Below are 19321 nucleotides of genomic sequence, written 5' to 3' on the forward strand. Positions count from 1 at the left end.
TTCCCTAAGACAATAGATCAGATAAGAGAATGGGTCCGATATTGCGGATATCCACCGTCTGAGCTTGAAAGTAGAGTCCTAGAAGTCTTTGCGGACAAGAGGGGTTATCGATACCGCATCTGCAGCAGGCACTTTAGCTCAGACATGTACTCCACATCATTGCTAATAAAGAAGAACACACCGCGAGCGAAGCGAAAATTGCTCTCAACCGCTATTCCCACTCTATTCGTCCACATCCCTCCACTGGTGAGTCAAGTTTACGTATTTATCTCTCGGCCTTGCGGTAGTGTGTAGCATTAGCTAACAATAATTTCCCCATTTATGTATCCACTCAATATGAAGGCGGAAGATTCTCCATCCGTGTCGTTATTGCAGTCATCAGCCACTTCAAGCGCCTATCGGGTAATCTTACTTAGCTATTCTGCCACTGACTTGTTTTAGGCATGTAAATCAATAGTTTTAATTTATCGTGTAATTATTTTACCTAATGGTACACCCTTGTACTCGTCCTCTAGTCTTTGTTTTCAGTTATAATTGTTATCCAAAATAATGCAAGTACTGTCTTTCAGGGAGATGCTGAGGAGTCCAACGCATTGACGACAACCGTTGATGTCACTCAGATGCTTGAGGTACGTTTCCGGACAGTTCCATCGATGGAGATCATCAGATCTTGCATTCTTGTAGCGTGATTGTTACACACAATGTTTCTTTCGTTTTTAGCCATTGATATTTCCTTCTGTCGTCGCCCTCCTATGTGTCTTCTTTTTTCAATATTGTGTTCACTAATGAAAGTCCTATGTTTCAGGGAGTCGATGGAGCATTAGTCCAAGAAGGGGGAGCATGCAGTTACGGGTCGGCGCAACAGCTTGCAGAAGTGTGCACCGCAGTTACATCGTCCCTTGATGTTCTTATGCATTTCGAGGTATGGATACTGACAGTTCGATCAAGCGAAATCATATGACGTGATTACATCCGCTATACTTCCTTCTTTATTAACGCAAGTTCTATGTTTCAGGGAGATGACGGAGCTTCTTCTACAAGAACATCACCCCTAGTAGTTGATGCAGATCTCTGGGTGGTGACACTTCCAACGATCGAGCAAATCGAATCATATTTAGATATCCATTATTTATTTTAGACAACTGATCATTTGTGCAGGTCTATTTAGATGAGCCGTTGACGCCTGCACAAAGTTTATGTTCTTTTTAACAAAATAGAAAACCATACTAATGCAATTACTGTGTTTCAGGGAGTTACTGAAGCATCATCTTCAATAATATCATCAATGGAAGACTATGAGGAGCCCGAGGTATGGATCTTGACAGTTCCATCTAACTAGATCAACAATGCGTGAATAATTGTCGTTTGAATGTTCTACACAAAGCGTTCATTCGTGTTTTGCTATTGAGATGTACGTGGGTATTGGTATTTTGTGTTTTCAATATTATTATACATACTAATGAAAGTTCTATGTTTCAGGGAGTCGATGGAGCGTCAGTGCGTGATGGATGTGCTTATCATGAAAATATAGTCGTTGCAGCGCAAGAGGAAGTGGAGACATGCACACACGAGTCGGAGCAACAGCGTCCTGATGTTGAAGTTTGAGGCAAGAAAGTTTCAAAGAAAAGAAAGCAAAAGAAGGTTAGTGTCCTGGTCACTATATTATGTTGTTTTTCACTGTTAATAGTTCAATACTGTAAGTTGTATTTAAACTGAACATCCCTTTTCCAATCTGTCCTCTAGTTGCGAGTGGGTGTACGAACTAGATCTACACAGACAGTGAAGCGAACGAGAGATGTTGCTTGTCAAACCTTTTGGCAGGGACTTGAGACTGGAGATGCATCGTGCCAATGGGAAGAATATGAAGTGATTGACAACGGAGCTATACCACCACCAGCCATTGATAGTGAATGTCCTCCTGGTAGTTCGGATGCAGTCGGAGATCAATTCACAGAATCCACACCCGCAAAAACTAAGACCGCGAGAAAGTTGAAGAAATTGTTTTATTCACCCATCGCCGGAGAAGGAACAGATGTTGTAATGGAAGAGAATGAAGTGGACGACAATGAAACGCCATCAATATCACTGAACATAGCGGAAGACGATATCAGAGATTCTACCTTTCATGTGAGTGACATGTCCTCAACGTTACAGGCCGAACCAGCTGGGATGCAGAGTGACAGTATAAGGAAAGAGGCCAAATTCATTGTATTCGATAGTTGTTTGATTGATATTATTATTCGGATGAAATGTGGGCATTCGGTTGGTGGGGAAGTATGTGGGGAGCCATTGATTAATGTGACTCGTGCAATTCGAGGCACTAACCTTAAAATACATGCCACCTGTACAAAATATCATCCTTTCTCATGGTCTGCACAACCCATGCTGGGGCAACTGCCAGCAGGCAATCTACTTTGTGCATCGGCTGCACTTTTTAGTGGTTCAAGTTTTAAAAAGCTAGTCTTCTTGCAAAAACAATCAATAAAAAAATGTCGGCTGCAGGTAAAAAAAAAGATATGCAAGGTATTTCACAGTGGTCCAAGTCAATCAGCAACCATATTTGGTGGAGCTCAAAAACATGTGGAGGGTCGTTGGAAATTCTACTGGAAAAATGGCGGTCAGTAATGCTACACTGTAGCAACGTTCACCACTGGACCACAAACCAACATTTCCACAATTGTGAACATGGCCATTTGTCCACAGAGGAGGCACGGAAGAAGTGGTTGATTCCTTCATCACCCACTCACAAAGCCATTGAAAAGATTGTATTTGATGAAACTATAACAAGAGATTTAAGGGGACTCACGGAATTCTGCCACACAGGAGATTTGGAGGTGTTCCACAATATGTGCCTAAAGTACAGGCCAAAACGATTGCATTTTGGCATAGAGGGCATGATAAATCGGACTCTTCTAGCGGTCTTGGCACATAACCATAATGTTGGCCGTCAACAAAGTAGGACGACCGGAACTTTAGGGACGCTTCGCTACAATAAGGCCTTCACTAAAAGAAGTAAACAATGGGTGATCAAACCAGTGTTTGAGGATATGCAATATGAGTTTATTGAGAGACTTATTGTTGATGTCCTAGATAGGCACATACATGGAGTTGTGAACGAACCTGTGCAGGGGACAACTGCATTGCCACTCAACATTGCCTCTGTTCCATGTCCACCTAAAGCAGAGCTCATTGAGAAATACACATCACGGTTTAAATGATTGCAATTTGATTGTCTGTTCTCTCGAGTCTCCTCATGTCGCAGGCCCATTGAATATGTGTAGCTATGTATTGTGTAAATAAAAGTGATTGCTCTGTGAGTCCTGTGAGATGGCCTTACACTGAATGTAGCTAACTAGGAATGTGTGCTCGTTCAAAGTGAAGGTCAGCTGCTTTGATTTTTTTGCCTGGGTGCCGGAATGGCCCACGACTCAGTATAAGGTTCTATTGTTGTTTGACCTTGACAGGCCGGGACCATCCCGAAAGACTTCTTTTTGGGGGTGTGGGGAAATAACGTAAGAAACGATAATGAATATAATTTCAGAAACGAAAGCCATTTAATGTTCGTTCATTAGAAGAAATAACGTCGGCATAGAAGGAGTGGTATTTCGGGGCTGCCCTACGCACAGACACAATGGAAAATGCAAATATAATGTAAGTAACTCTTTAGATGAGTTTATACCGCAATTTAATTACTATACAGTAGCTTTAAAGACGGGTTAAGTTGTACTTGTTCGTTCTATGTGGCATATTGTTTTGTACCGCGCACTATCTTGAGGAGAACCATCTCCTTTTACGGAAGCACCTCAAAACCTTCCTCTTTGCTTCTGCTTTCTCTCTCCCTCTCCCCTGCTACAACTGGTCCACTGTCTGCGACCTCGGTCCTGGGCCCTTCCACTCTCCACCTGCACTGCCTCCCTGTCAACCCCTGCACTGGGGGACTGTCTCAGTATCCTACAGCCCCCCCTTGACATATAATACACAGTTGCACTGTCCTAGCTATGAAATAATTTTCCGACCTAATATATAAAATGAATAATTTTAATAAAGATCTGATGGTGAGACTAATTTCATTTTTTATGTTTTTAAAACGGGTACATCCTTCATTATTGTATGTGTCACGAGTACCAGACACCGGCGGATGGCTTTTACAACCGCCAGTTGCTTCTCCGCGTGAACAACGTTACCACCCTGACCATTTTATGGGACGATCGCCAAGTACAGGTATGCCCTTACGCGGCACTAACGGCTAGATGCAACATACAGACCGTTGTGGTGGCCTAGTGCCTCGTTGTTGGAACAGCCATGCGATTATCAGTGCGACCGAAGAGCTTATTTTATCGTAAACCAACACCCTGTGTACTGCACACGAACATCGCTTGCCTCAAGACGAACTATTTTGGATCGAGAGCAAAGAAAAATGCAAATCACTGAATATTCTCTAAACATTTGATGTCCAATAATTGTACTTTGCCAAATGTACAATCTTGCCGTTTGCTTTTAAACCACAGTTTCATATTCCGAATTGTGGCGCTGTATTGTGAGATGATCTAAGACCCTGTGTACAGCAAAGGAACATCGCGTGCCTCAAAAAGAACTTTTTGGAACGTGAGCAAATAAAAATGCAAATCGCTGAATATTCTCTAAACATTTGATGTCAAATAAATGTACTTTACCAAATTTACAATCTTGCGGTTTGATTTAAAAGTACAGTTTCATATTCCGAATTGTGGCGCGCTGTGTTGTGAGCTGATTTGTGTTGGTTTCCGGGTTCTGTGTGGAGTCGCGTAGAAGACGCCTGGGCGCGTTTGCCTACGCAGCACAGTCACGTCACGGATAGAGGCGGGGAATATGAATGTTTTGATAAAGTCTGTTTCAGGGGCGGGGGATTTGATTTAGTGCCGCAAAAGCAGGTGAGCCAGGTCGATGGGGGGGAAATGATAGGATTATCAGAAAATGGCGGCTGATTTCGAGTGCGTTAATGGACGAAAAGTCGGGTAAGGTCCATAGGAAAGTTTTCTACGATCTACCGATTTATGCTTAAAAACACATGGCCGAACCGTAGGGACAATAAAAAAAAAAGTCCCGGAACTATCCTTTAAAGATCCTTTGGTTACTACAGAGATAGAAGATTTTATTAGGCATTATTTTGAGGAGAATAAAGGTTCAGCTGCTGTTAAATCTGTCTGGGATTGTTTTAAGGCGGTCTTACGAGGTGAATTGATAAGCAGAGCTACGCATGCTAAGAGGAAAAATCAAGAAGTGATTCAAAAATAGAGGAGGAGGTTAAGGAGATGCAGAAGGCTTGTTGCGAATGTGGAATCAGAATCGAATAGGTTAAAATTGAAAAAAACTAGAGGATGAAATTAATAACATGTTCAAACGCTGGCGGGTAAAGGGATGTTTTACACAACAGCGGTTTTTGGAATATGGTGATAGGAATGGCAAGTTGTTGGCCAATAAACTTAGAGGGATGGCAATGAATACATGTGTATCTTCAATACAAACAGAGGAAGGGGACACTTTACACAAGAACATTGAAAATCTGTGAATATTTCCAGGGTTTTTATGAGCGGTTCTATAGGAGGAACTCTATCCTAGTGATGAAGCCCTAGATGCATTCTTCGATTAAAATTACTCTTTCAAAATGAACTACTGAGAAAAAAAACATACTTGAATCTGAGATTGTTGCTGAAGTGTGTAATGCTATATCACAGATGAAAGAGGGCAAATCACCAGGGCCAGATGTTATAGTTGCAAAGTTCTATAAGAGCTTTGCAACTCAACTGGCACCATCAGAAATGACACTATTTTGACGTTTACATTGAAGGAAGTAAAGGAGACCATCTGAAGCCAAAAAAATGGCAATGCCCCCTGGCCCAGATAATATACCGATTTTGATATCCATAGAACTGAAACACATATTTGGACTCCCATAATATGCTGCTTGCTCAATGCTGTCCCCAATCTGGGAGAGGCCCCAAGCTCGGATCACAATGGAAATTATGGCTATATTTAAAAGGAGCTGCAGGGAGATCCCTGCCGATTATCATCCTATTTCCTTGCTGAATTCAGCAGGGAAAAGATTCGCAAAGGGCTGTATTAGAACAACTATTGAAATGGATGATGGAGGAAAACGTTCTCAGACGCCATCAAGCTGGAATCCAGCAAGGATTAAGCTCTGTGGACCAGAGCTTCTGCCTTTTTAACTGTATTACAAACATATTCTCAGAAGAACGAATATAAAGTTATATTAATTGATTTTAAAGGCGGCTTTTGAAGGGGCTTCTAGGCCCAGACTATGGGAAAGCTTGGTAGAGGCAAAGATTCAGCCGAAACTACATCTTATGTCTCTATAGGGATAATAAAGCTGCTGTCGGGTGGAACCTCCCCCCTTCCATCTGACCCTATGTATATTCAGGGTCATGCCACACCGGACTCTTGACTCTCTCGTTGTTACAAAAACCAGAAAAGGGGCAGGGGTGCCACTGTCCAAGACAGAGGCTCCCCTGGGTAAGGACTGCAAAAGACTCGATGCCCTCGACAAACTTAGTACGGTTCCATGTGTTAATAACCCGCAAAAATATCGCCATACAAGAATACTGCCATTTTTTTGTGGCGATATTAACCCATGGAACCTGCGGGGGACACCCCAACAACCGCCAGATTTTTTTTTTTAAGGGAGCGGGTGACGGAGGAGAATTGCTTAGCATTTCGGTGCTGGACTGCCGTAGGGCAGGACAAAAGACTGACATTTTAGATATTTCTCCTCTGTGAAAGATGGTGAGCTAAAGACTCTGGGTAAGTCTCGTATAACCGGGACTAATGTCCGTCAGAGGGACTCCCAGTACCCTCACGCCCCCCCCCCCTTGTTTTTTGCAAGCACAGGGGAGACAGAGGATCACTGGTTTATGGCATATAACCTAGTGTTGAACATTAAGGTTGGGGGGAGGGCAGGGAGGGTGGAAGCGCTGGTTCTCTTCCCCTGATGGACCCTGAGACACGAAGTGCTGGAAGGAATTCTTAGTTCTGGTCTTTGTGCAAATCAATCAGTACCATCCTTATAGCGAGTTTATTTGCTCAAGAGAAACCATGGAGAAGGCCAATGGTAATTGTTGCACCGTATGAAAGTGTGATCTTCCTGACCGCAATATGCAACATCTTCGAAAATGAAAGCATGGATGTTGCTTCTTCTTCAATTGCAGTATCTGTGTTTCTTTCACGTTGCAACACCGAGGCTGTGGTGTGGTGAACCCTCATCGGAGTCTACATCAGGACTGCACTGGTTATTGGGTCACCTGAAAGGCAAGAGAGGCAAAGCTTGATAGAACTGTGGCATGAGCATGCAAGCAGACTATCCCTAGGGCCCTCAGGGGTACAACAGCAGAGCCTCCAGCAGTTACCAACCTTATCAAATACAGTGGTTAGGAAGTAAAGTACAGTATTTCTGAACTTGCTTCCTCCTCAGCGACCCCCACGAGTAGTCCCCTTAACCCATGTGCCCCAGTTGATAGAAGGTCTAGGACGTTGTCTCTTTGATAGCAAAATACTCTAGAACTGGCCTCACCTTGGAACCTGGCTGACCTGTAACTCTGGGCAGGAGTGTAGCTCGGTAGGCAGGGTCAGACTCGGACATAAAATTGTCTCGGGCACCAATGGAAAAAGTGGCCCACTGTCACACATCGCAATTCATTCTGTTTGAGTAGTACCCAGTAGGGAGTTTTTTTAAATAACATTTGATGCAAATTGTACATTTTAAAGACTATTTAACATAACACTGGTTAAAACTACTAGCCACATGGTGAAGTAACTTATCAAACTGACCCACATGGGCCAAACCAACTGTCTCACATCAGCATTTTACGTTTCTGGTTCTGGCATTGCCCTATTACCCTATGGGCCAGTGTAAGCCTGTGGGTGAGCAGCAGAGAGAACAATTCACTGCTGCAGGACATAATCATGCTCACATGTAGCAACCTCTCTGACGGAAGATGTTTTAAACTTATTGGGCGATTGTAAATCTTGAAGTGTCTACAACATGGCAACTATAATTCTAGGCTTTCTCCTAAACTATTTTCATAACCTCAGCACGATTCCCAGAAATCTGGCTTTCAGAACAAATCCATATGTTCAGCAAAAACTGTTGGCCTCTCAATAGTGACAATATGACATAAAGTCAATGCTATTTGATTTGATAGGAGAACATGCCCTGTCTAAGACAAACCGGGAGAAGTCTTGCCTGCAACCACAGCTTTAAAGCATTGCATTCATGAGATGATGTAGATTGACTTACCCCCAGGGTATCCGAAGCTGAAAGAGCCCAGAAAGGTAGAGGACTGTTCAGGATGACAAATTTGAACCACATCTGTGATTGGCATGCGTCAAAATAACTTGTGGGCCATGGAGGACTACTCCTTTGTAACCCCATAAGACTGGCCATAAGGCTGACCTGTCAGGAGCCAATAGGATTACACCTTTGGACGATAGTGAAAATACTCTTGGTCTGCAATCTCTTAGCACGTGGTAGCCTCCAATTATTGGCAATCGAACTGTCTCCAGCATAGTCCCTCACCACCTCAACAATATACATACACACAGCACATAATTATTCAAATATCACTAGTCAACAGCTAGTGGAGAGTGCACACACATTTTGCACCCTGCTTCAAGTGTAAGGACTTTCCACCATCTAAATAATGTGTACGGGGGAGATTCTGTGCATTTCACGATGTAGGTCATGGAACATAGCAGAATTAAGCTGGATGTTTTTCATGATGATTTGGGAACGTTTTTTTCAGGCATGTGACCGAATTCTCTTTCAGTATACTTGTGCATTAGAAGATCCTTCAACTGGTTACTTTACTCTTTCAGGTTCCTGCCAACCTGGGTTGGAGGGGCTCTTGCTGCATAGATCTGCACAAGCTTACTGTTCTTATTTGTTTGTGGAATATGTTCTAGTCTTTGAGATTCTGGGTGTAATGCTAAAAGCACCAAATATGCTACTAATCCATGTACATAATTTTACAATGCAAAGTCTCAAGTAAATGAGAACCCTATGGTGTTGCAGAAGTACCTGGAACTATTTCTTGAGAATGCACTTCATTCATTATAATCGGGTGGGGGGGGGGGGTTTGCCAAATTCAGTAGGACATGGTTCGTGGACAAGCAGAGAAGTGGGCAGACAGAGGCAGGTTCAGTGTGGGGAAACCTGAGAGTTGTGGTAACAGACACTTAAACATTTTGAAAGGCACGCCTTTTTTTTTATATCGCAGAGTGTGAAAAGGTGTCGAACAGTAATGAGAGCATGCCATATACCATACATGGGAAAATAAAATGTGTAGATCATAACTGCACTTCTCTGATTTTCTTGTTACTGCCATGCCTAGTGTAATGTTTAGATATGGAGGCGACCACACATACTGAAGGTAAACGATTACCTTTTAATATTGTCCATTACAGCTCCATGGCCAAGTGAGGGGTGTTGAAGAGAATGAGGGCACATTATTGCAATTTAGATATTTCGGTATTGCACACACCAAAGGTGGCAAATCATGAGCTCTTAAACTGCTTCGCTCCTGGCTTACTGTACAAGTGTCCAATAGAGGCATTTAAACAGTTAATAGGCTTAAGAGGTTTATTTTTTGCAAAAGAGACCATTCAAAGGGTGCAATAAAAGGGTTGGATAATGACTAAAGCTGCAAACAAGCGGTTTGGAAACTCTAGCAAGTGTAATGAATGGGAGTAAGACTCGCACAGAGGCATTGTGATGATTGCAAAAACCTTTATTAAAGTAAAAGAAGGTTTGGAGACTCTCACCCTATCACCGAGGGGTTTTCCTGCCTCATCCAAACTAAAGGATGTCGTTGTCAGAATGTCCAAACTGAGTTCTCCACCCTGTGTCCAAAATCCTATCCTGATCCTTACAAACTAAACACAAATGTGTAAGTCTTTCACTTGTCATCTGTAGATTTTCCAATGTTGGAACACAAAGTTACAAAAAAGGTTTACAAACAATATAAGTTGCAATCCTCAAGAAGGTGGATTTCCTTCCCCTGAGTTTCTCATCTTCTTCCCAACTTAGTGACGGCTGTTTTTCCAGCACAAATCCACGGGGCCTGGCTTCCTTCCACAGGATTCTACGCACTCACTGGGTTCTTTTTTGAGTCTGCTTGCCACGCTTTATTCCCCTTTCCAGGTATGGTTCCCTTCAGTTGGGTTTCCGCCTTCCCATAAGCCTGCATGGCATATACTCCTGCCAGGACTTTACAATGTTCTCTGTATTAGGGTGTGGGTCTCAGACTCGCAATCATACTGCCTGGTTTGCTCTCCTGACCAGTCTTTCACAATCCCAATCACCATTAAGGACACAAGGGGGTATGCCTCTTCTCCTCCCCAACCCCCCAAAGTGCCTTGTTCTTATAGTACTTCACTTTACTTCTGTGTTCTGTAACTTCCCCAAGCACTAGGATTATTCCGAACACTTAGTATGCAAGCGTGGTATTCTCTGTTTCCCACTTTCGTTAGGTAATATGTTCCCAGGGCACAACTCTATGTACAGCCCTCCACTGTGGGCTCATCGACATTGTGATGGCTTTGCCACTGTCACTCGGGTCCTTCTTCGTGTTTGGCTACTCGTCACAGTGCGAGTGGCTCTGCCTTTCAGCAGAAGGGTGTTAGTCAGATGCTCCGATTTCCCTTGCCGGCACAAAACTCCTCCACTGCCTTACGTCCCAGTTTGGAATCCACGGTGCTCTTGGGGATGCGTCTCCTGGATGACCTCTGCCTTCCCTGCTCTCCATGCCGTGACTCCGCCTCACTGGCTTCTCGTCGCGGTGCAAGAGACTCTGCCCTGCAGCAGAAGGGTGTTTGCCTAACGCTTCGGCTTCCCTTACCATCACAAAGCTTTTCCACTGCCTCGTATCCCAGTTCAGTGTCTATGGTGCCCTCTGGGATGTATCTACTGGTCGGGCCCTGCCTTCCCTTCTCTCCGTGGCTCTGCCTCGCTCTCCACTCTGAGTTCACAGCCTGAGCTAGTGAGATTTCTTTGCTCTGTCTAGCGTCTCTGTGCTCAGCTGACAGTTTGGCTTCTCTCCACTTCTCGACCCGAGTCTGGTGAAGTGAATCTCCACATTCTGGACTCCACAAAAACTAGAGCACATCTCATGTTCCATGCTCCGTATTGCTCCCATGCTGTTCCTAGTCTGTGACTTTACAGAAGATGTTAGAAAAGGTTCTACTATTTGTGTAAGGTGGTTGAACTGGGTCTACACCACAATAAGCCATAACGAAATGTGAGTTCATGGGGGTGTCATGTTCTGAGTGTATGTCCTGTGTTTTGGTATTGGTATTGTTTGTTTATAAAGCGCTTGGACACAACTAGTACTTCAAAGTGCTCCAAGACGGGAGGGGAACATGGGGTATAATCGTTCATAGGGCCTTGGAAAATTCGGAATGATACAGTAATAATGAGCATACTAGTCCTGAAGGCATTTCTGCTAATTCAAGTGCGTTGACAGATGGTGGGGGAAAGCAGGGAAGGGGAGGAGAGGTACAATTTGCAAGTGTGACAGCCGTGCGGGGTAAGAGGGAGGTGGAGTTAAATAACTCAACAGCCATACTAGATGTCTTGCTAGAATGAACACGGTAGACTTTGACATAAGGGGGAGGGAGGCGAGTCTGGGAAGGGGAATATTTATAATGTGCCACTGACCCTTTTATTTGCTTGCAATACCTCTATGCCTGCGTCCTCACTTCGCTGCCCCCCCCCCCCCCCCCGGTTTGCTTGTGGTGCCTCCCTCCTCACTTCGCTGCCCCGCTGTTTGCTTGTGATGCCTGTATGCCTGCCTCCCCACTCTGCTGCCCCCCCCAGTTTTCTTGTTGCATGTATGCCTGCTTCCTCACTCTGCTGCCCCCCGTTGTTTGCTTGTGAGGCCTGTATGCCTGCCTCTCCACTTACCTACCCCCCGTTTCATGCTTGTGAGGCCGGTTTGCTTGAATCCCTCATCTTGCTGTTCCCCTCCCCCCTTCACTGCCATCTCCTGCTATTCCACCCGCCACCGCATTAATCTCTCCCTGCCCATTGTGGGATTTTGTTTTTGACACATTATGGTGACACCATCATCGCCTTGTTGCTGATGCTTTGATTTTGACTTTTTGGAATCATGTGACTCTTGTTGGTTCACCCACCTCAATCTCGTTGTTCTCATACTGGACTTTCTTTAGTATCACGTACGTATGGTGGCCTTGAATCATGTTGTGCCCATCTACTTCTTGAATTCTGGCCTTCGCTTGCTGTTCTCTTGCAACGTTATTTGTACCTCTGCAACTGTTGTGCTCTCTCAACCTGCTTTTCTGCTCCATAATTTTTTGCGCCTGCTTGCTGCTTCTTTCACAACACTCACCGCTCCTCAGTCTTCCCTTCCTCTCCCTATCTTTTCCCTCTCTCCTCCCCCTCCCCTCACTATATTCCAATGCACTTACTCTATCAGAAACGTCGCCTGACCTATTACGATAGCTTGTTTTTGTTCTCCCCCACCCTCACCTTTTATAAATCTCTGCACTACCAGAAATGTCATCAGGCCTAGTACGATAGTTGCTTGTCTGTTCTCATCTCCTACCCCGCCCTCCTCCTTATTGTCAAAGCTCTTACACTATCTGAAATGTTGCCAGGCCTAGTACGTTAAGTTAATTTCACATTCTTAATGTCTCAAGGCCTTGTAAGAATGTCACTGTATTTTCCCTTGCTCCCTCCCTTGCCTTGAAGCGCTTTGAAACGTCTGTGTATAGGCGCTATACAAATAAACTATAAATCCATGCTGGGGCGGGCAGGGGGAGACGGAGGGGTAGGGCAGACCGACTAACTTACTGGGCTGGGTGAATTCAGTTTAAGTGCGGAGGCAGGCAGGTGATAGGGGTGGGGGATCGGATAAGTGGACCTAGTCCAGGAGGCCTTGGTTAGTACAGAGCGTTCTCATTTGGTAAGTGCGTAATGCAATCAGTAGCGTGAGGGGCCCGGAGGCACTGCAGGGACTGGTGTGGGTGCCTGGGACCTGTAATGTTCTGAGGTGATCCAGGAAACCATTCAGCTAGCGGAGCAGTAGGGGCAGATGGCGAACAGAAGTTAGCAGGGGAGAGGTAGAGAAGACCGAGAAGAGGAATGTCTTGAGGATTTCCTGGAATTTCAGAAGATCCGGCTCGAGATGGAGAGAGGTTGTGAGACTGTTTCAGAGGGTGGCCCCTGTAGAGGATGGGGGGGGAGAATCTACCTCCAAGTCTGCTTGGAAAAAAGCTCAGTCTTACTGGCATTAAGGCAGGTTGTTGGCTGCACACCAGGACTGAATTGCAGACAGTCATGAATGAGTGAGGAGGAAGAAGAGGCTGAGGGTAGCTTGAAGGAGAGCCGAGTGTCATCCGCATAACACTGAAAGTTAGAAGTGAAGGAAGAGATCCTGTGAGCCAAGGCGGCCATGTAGATATTAAAAAACCAGGGGGATAGGTAAGAACCATGTGGGACCCCGCAAGTAGAGAGAGAGTGGTGGCGGAGAGAAGGGACCAAGTTCCACCTGGGATGGTTGGTCAGAGAGAAAGGAGGTGAGCCACGCCAGGGCCTGATCAGTGATGCCCAGGGTGTCACGGAGACGATTGATCAGGGTGTTATGATTTACTGTGTCGAATGAAGAGAGGTCAAGGAGAATGAGGACAGAGGGAGAGTTTTGAGATTTGAGAGCAGGTCTTCACGGGTGTTCAGGAGAGCAGGATCTGTGCCTCTGGATGCCCTGAAGCTAGACTGATGGTCATGGAGACAGCCAACAGATTCAGTGTGGGGAGTAAGCTGAGATAGCGAACTCCTCCAGTAGTTTGCCCAGGAAAGGAATGATAGAAATCGGGCGATAGTTTGCCAGGATAGAAGGGTCGGCAGAAGGTTTTTTTGAGAGGTGGGTGCACCAGAGTGTGTTTGAGAGAGGAGGGGAAAACCTCAAAGGCGATGGAGAGGTTGCAGAGGTCCGCCAAGGCTGGAGCTAGAGTTTCAATGTTCTCCTTAATAGTTTTGGAAGGGCATGGATCCACCTGTTTGGAAGAGGCTTTCATAGACCGGACTTGCATAGTGACCACCTCAGGTATGACAGGGGCGGGGGAGAGGCAGGAAGGGGAAGAGGCTGAATGGGGCTCAGAGGATGTTGGTGCATGGGTGGGTGTAGGAGAGAGGAAAGGATGTCCAAGGTTTTGTTAGATACGCTGCTAATGACTAGCAAAGGCCTTGGGTGGGTGCTGAAGGGTTGGCCAATTCCTTTCAGACTTTGAAAAGTTCAGCTGTATTGTTAGATGCTGCAGAGATACAGGTTTGAATATGGGCTCTTATCTTGGACCGGATGCAGAGTCTATATTGCCTTTGAAAGAGACAGGCCAGTTTGTCAGAGGGTGCACCTGAGACCACCCATTTCCGTTCAGATGCTCTACACTTGCGTTTTAGGGGAGCCAGATCAGTCATACCAGGAATTGCACTTGTTAGGAGGCGTCGTACGTACCCTAATGACAGAGGCAAGGCTGTCAAGAGTGTTGGAAATTGAGAGATGAAAGTGGGCTGTGGCAGGATGTGAGTCAGCGGCAAGAGTAGGAGGCAGAGAGTATGAGGAGGCAAAGGCAGCTCTTTTCATGGGTGGGGTGACAATTGGTCATCATGGGGCATTTTAATGCAATATTACAGTAGGCCAAAAAGGTCTGTGGTATTGAGGGGGGGTTCTAATTGAATGGGGCGATACCATCTCTCATCTGGCAACGCCCCTCTAGACCACAAAGGTAATCTCCACACATGTGGTCTTCACCCACAGGGTCAGTTTATGCCTTTCCGTGGCCACATGGGGAGGAACTTCCCCAGGAAAGGAGTGATGACATCGCCAGATTAATCACACAAGCTTTGAAAAATTGTGGGGATAACTTGGAGCACCTTGCATTGAGGAGGACGTGGTGTGTCTGAGCACATAAGGAATGAGAGAAGAACTAGCTGCTGAACGTTGAGAAGTAGCAGAATCGGCCGACTCTTCAAATTCCCTTAACATTTGGTAATTTGTGACAAAAGGATCTGATTTTAATCTGGAAACCAATGTACCAGCATGGTTGTGTGTTAAGCATTTCTGAAAATGATGCAGGAGCATAGTAACCGCAACGAACAAATGGGCCCATTCACAGTGCAGTTAGTTAACAAACGCCCACGACCTTATGACATTAGACTACATATGCTTGGATCATAGATCTGTGACCCACCCCCGCATCCCCTGTGCTTATTTTTAAGGCTATAACCAACATTTTCCACATTCCTGGAAGTTGTAAAACTTGCAATTTTATCATGCAGTTATATAAAAAGATTCCATAATTACCGGGCTAGTATACTTGTGTGAACATTTGTCTGCCTAGTCCGGTAGAATTATGAAGTGGCTCGGTGAATATTCGGAGTAGGTAGACACCCACGTGAGCTTCTGGGAGGGTTTAGGTGCAGTTAGCTAGGCTATCAACCTTTTCTTAGTCTTATCCAAATACGTTACAATGAGACTCACAGTAATGTACTTGGCCTTCACTACCGCCTTCGATCTTGTAGATTGGAAATGGCTATGGGTTGTCCTAAAGGAGATGGGGTTGTCATGTGTTCAACTGGTCATTGCTATTCACGAGGACATTGAGAGCTTTGTGAGGCATGTAAGGGGCAGCAATTGTGCAGGTCCAATTCAGGGCAGGAGGGGGGAGTGAGTCGGAAAGGTGTGCTTGGCTCTCTACTAGTTCAATCTGTACATGAATGCACTTAATGGGACGCTGGAAAAAGCGTCGTCATACATCTGTTTGCCATGGGTAGGATGCCTGTGCTTGCATACCCAATGATGTCAATGGCACTCTCGCCCAAGGCTTTACACATTTTAATTGAGGACACTGTCTTTATGCAGGCGATCCCTAAACATTAACTCTTCAAACATGTGCTATGTTGCAAGTTTGAGAGATTTTGTGGGAAAGGCAGTATTTCTACCTGGATGGGGCACTACTGGCAAATGTTATATTGGGGTGCATTTTACAGCAGACATGAAGGGTGAAGGTCACACGATCTGCAACTCTCTTAATATTCCCCCACGCTAGACCTCTGCTCTCCTCTGGCACCAACTCTGTGTGTAGAGCATTTTGCTAAACAGAGGGCACGAGGTTGATGGCTCTCCTCAGCTGGCTACCTTCTTTGGAACAGCCCGCCCTCTCCCTCTTGGTCTTGAGCAGGACTTTCTTAAATTCCGTAAACTCCTCAAGACTTTCTTTTTACCTCCTCCTTCCCACACTCTCTCCTGCTAATCTCACAGTTGCTCGTTTGGTGTTCAGGGCCCTTAGGCATCCTCAGGTCCCTGACCTCCCACACCAAATTGCCCCAGCTTCTGTCTAACCTCAGCACTTGCCTCGGCTCACTCTCCACCCTGGAGGCGCACACTTACCTTACTTTGCACTTCATCAGTTGCTCACTCATGAGCACCTCATTACCTATCCCATTTCCCCCTCCCTTCTGCACTTGCACATTCTGAACACTCAAAAGGCATAGTAGGTTCGTCCCCCCGCATCCCTCTTTAATATTTGTTATGTATTTTAATTTTCTCATCCCCTTGTCCCCTCCCTTTTGCCGCTTTGAAACAGTATTTACTTCATGTATAAGCGCCTAACACGCTAACAATGAAGTTCATATAGTCAAATCCACAAGAATGGCACAAGCAATGGGCTGATGACAAATCTAAAGTGCATTCCAGCAGAGGTCGTACGGAGTGCCTTTGGGGCCAATTTGCAGTCTCTAGCCCATTATTGGGTTTTGAGAATCACAAACGGATTATATACGTCTAACGTAAATTATGTAAAATATATTGGTCCTCCAGAAGTCATCCCCAATATTTGCTGTGCATTTATAGCTGGGTCTGGAATATATTAATGGCATGGTGTTAGTCGCCTTGATCCTATTCCTGGTTGCATTTTGAGTGAAGTACAAGCATCCCTGTCTAGATCACTACCACGTGATCTAATGGGGTAGTACATATAATTTCGAATAGTGTTTGAAATGTCGAAGACTACCTCTGTGCTCTTAAATAGAAGGCCTGGTGTCTGGAAACCATTGCAGCGAGTGCCAAAAAACTGCAAAGGGTTTGATGATGAGTAGGGCTCTAGTCAGAGAAGATGACAAAATAGCTAAACAAAAGCACAGGGACCAAGTTATTTGTTTTTCTATGAATACAGGTGTACCTTTTGTGGTGGGTTATACATAATCGTAGATTTTTTTTTATTTTTTTTGTGGTCTTGTGGAAGATTTTTATTAGAACCAGTGTATAATGCGGCAACATTGAAAAATATGAACTTTGGAGAGTATAGGGCTGCCCAATTGTATCTGATAGTGGTGAATAAGAAGTCTTTGTCGCGAACAGATTAGAATACTTGAGTTGAAAGTTTTGAAGGACAAAATATGGAGCATTTTATGATCTAGTGTAATGGTTTTGGTTAATTTTGTTATTTTTGAGTATGCTTATTTAAGGTTGTGCATTAATGTGTATGGTCATAGTTTCAAAATCCTACACATTAGAAAACAATTCTTATCATTTTGGATAATTGTATTACATGTAATTTACATATTTGTAGAATGTGTAGTTTTATGGATGGTGTGATCTGAATAAACTTTGATTTGAATTAGAGTTGAGCAATTGTTGAATCTGAAACTTCAAGCACAGTGATACTGCAAGGCTGTTAGTGAGTATGCTATTAAAAACATATTGAAAACTTTAAGGGCCTGCTTACTTCATATTTTGGTTAATATTACATTTCCTGAACAATTATGTAAACCTTATTGTCAAAATAACCAATAACTGAAAAGAACACCAGTGTGTAGTGTATAGTCTTTCATGTTGTTGTATTTGAGTTATAATACGAGTGTTTGGTTTTATTTTAGATGAATTTGGTGCTTTGGAGAGTGTGAAAGCTGCAAGTGAGCTCTACTCACCCCTTACTGGTGAAGTTACAGACATCAACAAAGCTCTTGAAGAAAATCCAGGACTGGTCAACAAATCCTGTTATGAAGAAGGTGAAATGTCTGTTCTGTGACTAAATTTGTAGCTTCAAATTCTTTTATTGCAGAAGTTAGTGTGGTAAAATGTCCTTTAGAAGATCCTTGTGGAGCAAGACACATAAACTGTTGAATCAATTTGCATTTAGATTTTAACCTTTCGTGTACAATTGGAAAAATATTTGCAAAAGTGCATTCTTGGGTAATTACTGACTGGACAGGAGAACACATGGCTTTTTTGAGTTTCCTGTATTTGTCTTTCGGTATTACCAAGCTCTTCCCAACATGCATTTGTGCCCTTAAATGCTGGTTACTTTCTAATTGAATGCAACATGCATCTCTCCTACGTCCTGTCCCCTTTTCTTCATACTCTGACTGTCCCCATCTTTAGGGGATGGGACCGGAACATTCTGCTCTGCAAAAACTTGCATTTTCCCTTTCAATTTGCAGCACAAGTGGGCATTGCCATGGACATTGCCACTAGCTCTGCCCTCCAGCACATCATATCGGTTCTTTTTTCCATGCGGATAAGATCAGAGCTACACCGCGGTAGCACAACTGTATTCTGCTCCTTTTTATCCTCAAACTTTTTTTCCTTCCATTTCCTCTTCCATACTCTTGTTGCTTGTGTAGAGAAGCCCCTCGACGCTCACCCCAGAAACCACCTAGGGGGCGGGGGGAAAGGCACAGCACACCTCTTGCAAGGAAACAAGGTTTCTGATGCTTTTAATCTTTTTAGAATCTCATGCTGTGCTTAGTCCAACATTTAGTGGTAATTGCAGAGCATCTTTCTTTTGAAAAGCGGACGTTGACATGGGCGTGACTGTAGCACTATTCCTAACGTGACATGTAGTGTACCCAAAATCCCTCACGCGTTGAGGTCCCTCTGATTTTTCTTTTTTTTCCTGCCCAACTAGTTGGTCGTCTTAAGCGGAGCTCGCAAAAGAGTTTTTATTGCTCAATATTGTTATTTTATTCCACAACCTGCGGTCGTCTATTGTCCTGATTACTTGTATGCGCTTCCTGCTGCGGAAGACCTCCAATACTGGTTAGCGACTGGTGTACTGATCGTCTCCACCGCGTGGCCTCGGCCTTCCGGCCAGGCCCTTACAGTAGATGGAATGGGGCCCTGGATTTATTTTTCACGAATGCATTTCCTTTCCTTTTCCCTTCTCTTTTCCTATTTGTTCAGGCGGCTGTCTACCTCTGCTATGGAGAGGACGCCCTTTAAATTTTGTCAGTCATATAACTGCAAATTCCTAT

At 44.4% G+C, this 19321-nt stretch overlaps 1 protein-coding gene across 1 annotated transcript in view; it reads left to right on the top strand.

Moving 5' to 3' along the window:
- GCSH (glycine cleavage system protein H) overlaps positions 1-19321 on the top strand; it is a 151554-nt gene that overhangs the window by 106614 nt on the left and 25619 nt on the right. The window contains exon 4 of the mRNA XM_069607105.1: positions 17945-18076. Within this exon, the coding sequence (XP_069463206.1) occupies positions 17945-18076 (132 nt within the window). The remainder of the gene's footprint in view (positions 1-17944; positions 18077-19321) is intronic.

This window comes from Ambystoma mexicanum, chromosome 1p, assembly GCF_040938575.1.
Source record: "Ambystoma mexicanum isolate Mex_15411 chromosome 1p, UKY_AmexF1_1, whole genome shotgun sequence".
NCBI classification, from domain to species: Eukaryota; Metazoa; Chordata; class Amphibia; order Caudata; family Ambystomatidae; genus Ambystoma; species Ambystoma mexicanum.